Consider the following 9,882-nt stretch of genomic DNA (forward strand, 5'->3'; position numbering starts at 1 on the left):
GTGTGTCACATTCTCTAATTCCCAATTTATTTAAAATACATATCACTCAGATAATAAAAACACTGTAGGTTTTTAGAATCACCCGATCTGAAGTCATGCTATAAGTGAAAACACAAAAATTAACAATAATATTAATTTGGAAAAAACTTAAATCTCCTGTAGATTGAGAAGAAATGCAAAGTATAATTTATATATATGAATAATTCAGACAAGAGAGAAGTACTGTTATGCCCAACAAAACATTAATCTTCCACTAAGATTGCTTCCTTTCTCTTTTCCCAAGAACCCATAATAATAATAATAATAATAATAATAATAATAATAATAATAATAATAATAATAAAAGATGTGTTACATCAACCAATCTGTTTCCATAGGGATCCTTTATGACTTGAGGGAAGTAAAATGTACCAGAGAGGAAAACTGTCCATGCATTTAACGTCCTCTTGAGGGGCATAACAACCATGACATCACTGTGAACCTGCAACTAAGCATTGTAATCCTCTAGGACTGACTCTGAGAAGTGAAGAATACAATCTAAGTCCCAAAGGTCCACAGACATTATTGTATCAACCTAAAACTCCCTGTTTCCCTGGTATCTGTTAATACTAGGTGTAAATGATGTCTAGACAAGAGGTCTCTGTGATGATCAGCAACTGTCAGGTATCTACTTTTCTGCTTGCAGAAACTCTTCTTAAACAAAAGATCAATATTAAATGAGAAATGGTATATGTAATATAGAATACTCCTGCAGAAATATTTTATATTTTTAATGATGTCTATTATCTTGATGCCAAACGTAACTAATTCTAGATTTGTTCTCACTGGATTTACTGGCCTAGAAGTTTACTATATTGTGTTTGCCATTCCTTTCTCAACCATCTATGCAACGGTATTCCTGGGAAACTGCATGATACTGCATGTGATCCGGACTGAGCCAAGCCTGCACCAGCCCATGTTCTATTTCCTGGCCATGTTAGCCCTTACAGACCTGTGCATGGGGCTGTCCACTGTACACACAGTGCTGGGCATCCTTTGGGGCTTCGTTCAAGATATCGGCCTTGATGCCTGCATTGCACAGGCTTATTTCATTCATGCTTTGTCCTGCTTGGAGTCCGCTGTCCTCCTTGCCATGTCCTTTGACCGCTACATTGCCATTTGCAACCCTCTACGCTATTCCTCCATCCTAACCAATGCCAAAATCGTGAAAATTGGAGTGGCCATCATATGTAGGAGTTCTATGCTCATTCTTCCAGGCATCATCCGTTTGAAGTTCTTAAAGTACTGCCGGCCTCATTTCCTCTCTCACTCTTTCTGCCTGCACCAAGACTTAATTCGACTGGCATGTTCAGATATTCGCTTCAACAGCTTCTATGCTCTGGCTCTAGTAATTTGCACCTTATTGTTGGATGCAATGCTCATTCTTGCCTCGTATGTCATGATCCTGTACACAGTTCTAGCCATTGCTTCCCGGGAGGAGAGAATGAAGTCTTTGCAGACTTGTGTTTCTCACATCTCTGCTGTTTTGGTTTTCTACATCCCCATCATTGGTCTGACCATGGTGCACAGATTTGGGCAGCACCTCTCTCCACTGGTTCAGGTCCTCATGGGCAACATCTACATCCTTTTCCCACCCTTGATGAACCCCATCATATACAGTATCAAGACTCAGCAGATACGAGTGAGAATCCAGAGACTGTTTTCCTTGAAAGGAACCTAAGTCTTCAGGTAACTTGTGTTTAAAAGTAAAGGAGTACATTCACAAAGGAAGACTGTCAGACCTGGAACTTGACTAACTCATCATTTACTGACAGTTTACGTTTTACAAGACTTTCTCCTACTTCTAGACACAGGAAGCCTGAATCATTGGCACTGGCTTATTTAAAATTTATGACCATTATATAAATCAGAATGTGAAGTTATAAAGCACTGACAATTATATTAGAAGATGAGTTTGATTGAACTCATGATGGTTTTGACTTGGAAATTTCTTCTCAAACTCTGATCAGTGGATTAATGATGCATTTATTTCTTCTTATTTCAGAGAAAAGTAAAATTTCATAAATATATCCTTTCATGATATTACTAAATTTTCTTTTTCATTCTTATTACTCCAGTCAACTATTTATTTCACATGCATAATCTCTTCTTCCCAAGTTATTCAAATGATATCAAAGAGAGTAAGTATCATGAGGATGTTGGGCTTTTAAAAAAGTTTTACTTTAATTTTAATTAAGTATGTGTGTGTCGGAGGATATGCTCACATGAGACAGGTGCCTGCTGAAGCCAGAATCATCAGGTCTCTCTGAAGCTGGAGTTAGAGGAGGTTGTGAGTAGCTGGACATGGCTGCTGATAGCTGAGCCAGCTCTTCATTTTGAGAGATTGACCATTTTAGTCAGTTAAAACACAATGCAATAAAAACCAATAGATGTCTTGCTGTTGATGTGTTTTTCAGTCCAAATCTACCTAATTCTACCATATGAACAGTAAGAATATTGAAAATATAACTCACTGCTTAAATCATTGTGACTTAGAGTACAGTAGGGTGCACGTTTGTAATTACCATGTTTAACAATAATGAACAGTGACATAAATAGTGACTGTGATAGAGGAAGATTTGAGTGACCTGAACAAGTTTTTCTTTAATTCAGATCTCTGTCTCATTTCATTTAAAATTGTGTATTAAAGTACCTGGATGATTTTTTCATTAAAATATTTATATGTTACAAAATTAGTGTAGACCTCGAAGTTCTGGTGTATATAGTACTAAAATGTTTATATGTTTCTAAAGTAATATTTCTGCCAGCTTTTTGCTGTAGATAGCATTTTATTTTGTGTTGTTTGATTTTGAAATGCAAGGGTGTCATGAAATGCTAGATTTTATGAAATATTTTATGGTGAGTTTTGCATCTATTGTCTGTTTTGTTTTCAGGCAAATCATGCTCATTTCCTACTTTCCATTGTCCTTGTTTAAAACAAATTTGAGATGGATGGGTGACCAATGTAAAATCTGTAGTAAAGGAACTGGAGCGATGGCTTAGAAGTTATAAACACTTGGTGCCCTTTCAGTTGACCTGGGTTTCTTTCCCAGCACTGACACTGTGCCTTAGTTCTTTTGACTCCGGTTCCAGAACATCCAATGTTAGATTTTGGCCTCTATTGCCACCATCCGTGTATGTGGTACACTTAAGTACATGTATTCAAGCACTCACATGCTTAGAATAATATTCAAGTAATAAATAAAATATACAGTAACTAGAAGAAGAAATGTTGCAGAAGTTCCTACTTGCATAAATTTCATTCAAATATTATTAACTGATCTTAGGTGGTGGGTATACTGAGACAGAATCACCAACAGTAATTTATCCTTGTTTGATGGAATTCATGCTGTGGTGAACTTTGAAAACTACTTAGGTTGATGTAGTCACTATCATAATGAAAACATAGTATATTATACCAAGTTGTAAGCCCCCTTGTGGTAATTTTGGGTCATTAGCTTCCACAAACTCAAACTCCTGACCACCAGGTATCTCATATCTATCGTGTAGATTTGGCATTCTTAATCACTATACAAATGCAAATAGACTAGATCTCTTTACTTAAATGAATATTTTTTCATTCAATAATGCTTTTGAGATTATTTATACTGTGTATTGTTTCATATTTTTAAAATGCCATTCTCTTAATATTGCATTGAACTAGTAAATAAAGAAATTTTCATTCAATGCCAATCTATATTTTATTCATCATTGTATTTTTGATAAAGACTTGATAAACATTTGTATATCATAATTTATTTATTAAAAATTTCCACTTCCTCCCCTCCTCCCATTTCCCTCCCACTTCTCCCATTTCCATCCCCCCACTCCCCCTCCCCCTTCCTCCTCAGTACTAAGAGCAGTCAGGGTTCCCTGCTCTGTGGGAAGTCCAAGGTCCTCCCCCCTCCATCCAGGTCTAGGAAGGAGAGCATCCAAACAGACCAGGCTCCCACAAGGCCAGTCCATGCAGTAGAATCAAAACCCAGTGCCAATGTCCTTGACTTTTCAATCAGCCCTCATTGTCAGACACATTCAGAGAGTCCGGTTTGATCACATGCTCCATCAGTCCCAGTCCAGCTGGCCTTGGTGAGCTCCCATTAGATCAGTCCCACAGTCTCCATGGATGGACGCATCCCTTGCGGTCCTGACTTCCTTGCTCATGTTCTACCTCCTTCTTCTCTTTGTTTGGACCTTGGGAGCTCAGTCCAGTGCTCCAATGTGCCTCTTTCTCTATCTGCATCCATCACTGCATAAAGGTTCTATGGTGACATGCAAGATATTCATCAGTGTGGCTATAGGATAAGGCCAGTTCAGGCACCCTCTCCTCTGCTGCCCAAAGAACAAGCTGGGTACATCTCCTTGGTCACCTGGGATCCCGCTCCTCTAGAGTCAAGCTTCTTGCCAACCCTAAAATGGATCCTTTAATTAAGATATCTACTTCCCTGCTCCCATATCCACCCTTCCTCCATCTCAACCATCCCATTCCCCCATGCTTTCCTCAATCTTCCCCTTCTCCCTTCTCCTTACCCCCTCCCCATCCCCACCCACATGCTCCCATCTTTTGTCTGACAATCTTGTCTACTTCCAATATCCAGGAGGATAACTATATGCTTTCCTTTGGGTTCACCTTCTTATTTAGCTTCTCTAGGATCACGAATTATTGGCTCAATGTCCTTTATTTATGGCTAGAATCCACTTATGAGTGAGTACATACCATATTCATATTTTTGGGTCTGGGTTATCTCATTCAGTAAAGTGTTTTCTATTTCCATCCATCTGCATACAAAATACCCATGGCTTGAGAATTGTAATTTTTAAAAATCTTTTTCCTAATTTCTTTATTCTACACTCCATTCATATCTACTTTTCCTCCTTTTACCCAAAGCCAATGTTGTATAATTCATAGTTTAAATGATACCAAGAAGCATTTGTCTTTCTTTGCCTGGCTTACTCCACCAGCACCAAAAGCTAGTGAGTTTGTTTTATTCACACAGGGCAATATTTATCTATCTTCAGCCTGAATAATGGTAAATTTTGCTGGAAAATATTATTTTCTTTATCTGAGTCACTGTATTTCCATGTCAAGGTGTTTGTGAATACCACTACATAAAAATGGTTGCAAAAATAACTTTTTGAGATTTAAATTTCTTTACTGCTAATATGAATTACAAAGTGGAATTTATGGAACAAACTGATAGACATATTGTCAATATTTTGAGGAATTTGTAGACATTATAACAAATGAATTTGGGGATTCTATTTAAAATTAGAATAAATATAAAATGATTTATAGTTTTATAAATTTGTTTGACCCAGAAAATTTAATAAGAGATTAAAATCAAATATTATAATCATACTCTAATTGATATAGTTGTTCAGTATCACAGATACACTTCTATTATTCATTTTATTAGAATAGGAATAAATACAAAATCCGCCAAAATAAAAGAGTTTACAATGTATCAAAAAGACACACTGTCCTGACAGATACCTGTCCCTTATAGAATAACGTTTCTCTTAGAAACATGAACAAAGCATGGGAAGAATTAAAGATTCATGGTTCCACTGGTGTTGGGAAAAAGCTTTGTAGAAAAAGGTGACTTTTCTCTCATGCTTCAGACTATCTAAAAACTTTTTTGAAAAATCCAAGTTTTTAATCAAGTCAAAAAAATACATGTTCAATCTTTTAAACATAATCGTGGAAAGATAATATGTCAATTGATAAAACTAGTATTCAACAGAAAAAAAATTAGGCAGGGTAAAGCCTGGGAAAGCACTAGCTATGAAAGATAGTCTGAAGCAGAAAGCTGAACACTACCAGTAGCTCAGAGGCTGTGTGCTCATGATCTGCATAAACAGACAATTCCCCAAATAATAACACAGTGGCTCACAGCAAGCCTGAACGAACAAATTCTCCACTAGTAAACAAGTATCCACTTGTGTGTAGCCTAGTTTAAAATGTGTCGTTATGTTTATATCTTAAAGTAAGATATAAACCTTTCTGGACTGTGTATTTTTATCATAGCTCAATTAAATAAGCAAACTAACATCATATCTTTTCTTTTTTGTTTTGTTTCTTCATTGTACAACATATGTTTACTCTGCTTTCATTATAACAAAATAATTTGGAAAATCTTCACATTTTTTGTCTACTACACCTTTTTAAATATTAATTTATTTTTTCATTTATTTTGCACACCAACCACAGTTTCTCCCCTCCTTTTCTCCCTTTCCCTCCTGTCCCAGGTCACACATCTAGCCCCATCCCCATCCACTCCTCCTCTCTCTCCATTCAGGGAGGGGCAGGCCTTCCAGAGATAAAACAAAGCATGGCACATTTATCTGAGTCAGGACTGAGCTCTCCCCAACTCCATATAAATCAGCCTAGCATGGGGAATAGGTACACAAAAGCCAGTTCATGTGCTAGGTACTGATTCTGATCTCACTTCTAGGAGTCTTACAAACAGACCAAGTTACACAACTCTCACATACATGCCAAGGGCCTAGGTTGGTCCCAAACAGACTCATTAAAGGTTGGTCCAGAGTTCATGAGATCAGGTCACCTGTCTCTCTGGGTTCTCCCATCATGACATTGACTACCCTGGTTCTTCTTATCTCTCCTCCTTTTCTACCTCAGGACTCCAGGAGCTTGGTCCAGTGCTTCACTGTGGATATCTGCATCCGCTTCCATCTTTTACTAGATGGAGGCTCTCTGATAACAATCAGAGTAGTCACCACTATGATTACTGGCATAGGTCAGTTTACAAACCCTCTCCACCATTGCTAGTTTTCTTAGCTGGGTCATCCTTATATATTCCTGGGACCTTCTCTGTTAACAGATTTCTCCCAAATCCCAAAGTGCTCCCCCAAATCAAGCCATATCTTTCATTTTTCTTCCCTTCCATCCCATCCCCAATCCCTCAACCTCCCCTACCCCAGCCCCCATTTTACCCAGGAGATCTATCTCTTCTATTTTCCCTTCCTAAGGAAATCCATGAGTCACTCTTTAGGCCATTTTTGTTATCTATCCCTTTTGGGACCGTGAATTGTAGTCTGGCTGTCCTTAACATTATAACTAATAATCACTTATGAATGAGTACATATCATATTTGTCTTTCTGGGTCTGAGTTACCTCACTTAAGATAACTTTTCTCTGGTTCTATCCATTTGCCTGCAAATTTCATGATTGATGTGGGATTTCACTCTATATGCTGTGAATATCATTGATTAATAAAGAAACTGTTTTGGGCCTGTGATAGGGCAGAGTAGAACTAGGCAAGGAACACTAAACTGAATGCAGATATAAAGAAGGCAGAGTCGAGTAAAGCAATGTAGCCCCACCAGAGACAGATGCCGGAAGGAACCTTGCCAGTAGGCCACAACCACATGGCGATACACAGAATAATAGAAATGGGTTAAATTAAGATGTAAGAGCTAGCCAATAAGAAGCTAGAGCTAATAGGCCAAGCACTGATTAATTAATACAGCTTCTGTGTGGTTATTTCAGGGCTGAGCAATATGGAAGAAACATGCGTCCTCCTACAACTCATGATGTCACTGTTTTTCACAGCCGAGTAATACATGACATTTTATAAATGTACATCATTTTTTTTATCCAATCTTCAGTTGAGGGAAATCTAAGTTTTTCCAGGTTCTAGCTATTACGAATAATGCTTCTATGAGCATAGTTGATTAAGTACCCCTGTGGTATGATTGTGCATCCTTTGGGTATATGCCCAAGAGTGCTAATGCTGGCTCTTTAGGGAGATTGATTCCCAATTTTCTGAGAAATTGCCATACTGCTTTCCAAAGTGCCTACGTAAGTTTGCAGTCTCAACAAAAACGAAGAACTGTTTTTCTTATTGCACATCCTTCTCCACATCGGCTGTCATCAGAGGTTTTGATTTTATCCATTTGACTGGTGTAAGATGGGATTTCAGAGTTGTTTTGATTCACTTTTTCCTGAATACTATGAATGCTGACCTTCCTCAAAGGTCTTTCAGCCATTAGAGAGTCTTCTGTTGAGAATTCTGTTTAAATCTATACCCCATTTTTTAGTCGAATTATTTTGTATTTTGTTGTCTAGTTTCTTGAGTTCTTTATACATTTTAGATTTCAATCCTCTGTCAGATGAGGCATGGGCAAAGACTTTTTCTCATTCTGTAGGCTGCTTTTTTGTCTAGTTGAGTGTGTCCTTTGCCTTCTAGAGGCTTTTCAATTTCAGGAGGTCCCATTTATTATTGTTGCTCTCAGCGTCTGTGCTGCTGTGGTTACATTCAGGAAGTTGTCTCCTGTGCCAATACATACAAGGCTACTCCCACTTTCTCTTCTATCAGGTTTAGTGTAACTGGATTTAAGTTGAAGTCTTTGATCTACATGAACTTGGGTTTTGTGCACGACAGTAGATTGGATCTATTTGCATTCGTCTACATGCAGGTATTCAGTTATGACAGCATCATTTGTTGAAGATGTTTTCTTTTTTCCCTTGTATAATTTCAGCTTCTTTTAGAATATCTAATTTTGTGATCATATTTACTTAACTTTATAACTGAAAAAAAACCATTGTATTTGCCATTGATATTTTTTTTATTAAATTATAAAAGTTTCCATTTCAGCCCCTCCTCCCAACACCTTCCCACTCCCCCCACTCCCTCTCCTCCTCCCTCTCCATCCCCTAGAGCAGTCAGGGTTTCCTGCCCTGTGGGAAGTTCAAGTTCATCCCCCCTCCCTCCAGGTCCAGGGAAGATGAAAGTCCAAACAGACTGGAGCGCCAAAATCCAGTATATGCAGAGGAAGCAAGTCCCAGTGTCATTGTCAATGGCTTTTCAAAAAGGGTCCGGGCCAGCCACATTCAGAGAATCTGGTTGGATCACGTCCTCGTTCAGTCCCAGTCCAACAGGCCTTGGTGAACTCTCATTATATCAGTCCCCTTGTATCAGTGGGTGCTCGCATCCCTCGAAGTCCTGATTACTTTTTTTATTTTCTTCATCCTTCTGTTCCTCATTTGGACTGTGGAGTGCTCAGTTCGGTGTTCCAATATGGGTCTCCATCTGTATCGCCATCCAACGTCGGATGAAGGTTTCCTGTGCCCTTGCCTTCTTTGCTCACGATCTCTTTCCTTCTGCCTCTCATTTGGACCTAGGGAGCTAGGTCCAGTGTTCCAACGTGGTTCTCCGCCTCCATCTCCATCCATCTCCAGATGAGGGTTCTATGGTGACATGCAAAATATTCATCAGTATGGTTGTGGGCCAAGGCCGGTTCAGGCACCCTCTCCTCTGTCCAGAGAACAATCTGGGGATCTCTCCTTGGACTGGGGATCCCCTTTATAATCAAGTCTCTTGAAAACCCTAAAATGATTCCCTTAGTTGAGGTATATACTTGCCTGATCCCATATCCATCCTTCCTCCCTCCCCCCCCATCCCAGTCCCCCGATCTTTCCCCAACCTCCCCTACTCCCTTCTCTCTAACCCTCTCCCTTTCCGACAACCCTCCCACCCCCCCATGCACCCTAGGTTACCTGGGACTCTTGTCTATTTCCTACCTCCTGGCGGGTAGCTATATAATCTTCATCAGGTTCATCTTCTCATTTAGCTTCTCTAAGATCACGAATAATAGGCTCTAAGACCTTTAATTATGGTTAGAATCCACTTATGAGTGAATACATACCGTGTTCCTCTTTTTGGGTCTGGCTTACCTCACTCAGTAAAGCGTTTTCTATTTCCATCCATTTGCATGCAAAATTCAAGATGTCATTGTTTTTTACCGCTGAGTAAAACTCTAATGTGTATATGTTCCACACCTTTTTTAACCATTCTTCTATTGAGGGGCACCTAGGCTGTTTCC

General features: G+C 38.9%; 1 protein-coding gene across 1 annotated transcript; it reads left to right on the forward strand.

Moving 5' to 3' along the window:
* The first annotated feature begins 775 nt into the window (after nt 1-775).
* LOC148121558 (olfactory receptor 51V1-like) lies at nt 776-1,720 on the forward strand. The gene has a single exon (XM_087907702.1). The coding sequence runs from the start codon at nt 776-778 to the stop codon at nt 1,718-1,720; it is 945 nt and encodes a 314-aa protein (XP_087763828.1).
* The last annotated feature ends 8,162 nt before the right edge of the window (nt 1,721-9,882 follow it).

The sequence above is a fragment of the Myodes glareolus genome, chromosome 7, assembly GCF_982192425.1.
Source record: "Myodes glareolus chromosome 7, mMyoGla1.1, whole genome shotgun sequence".
In the NCBI taxonomy this organism is placed as follows: Eukaryota; Metazoa; Chordata; class Mammalia; order Rodentia; family Cricetidae; genus Myodes; species Myodes glareolus.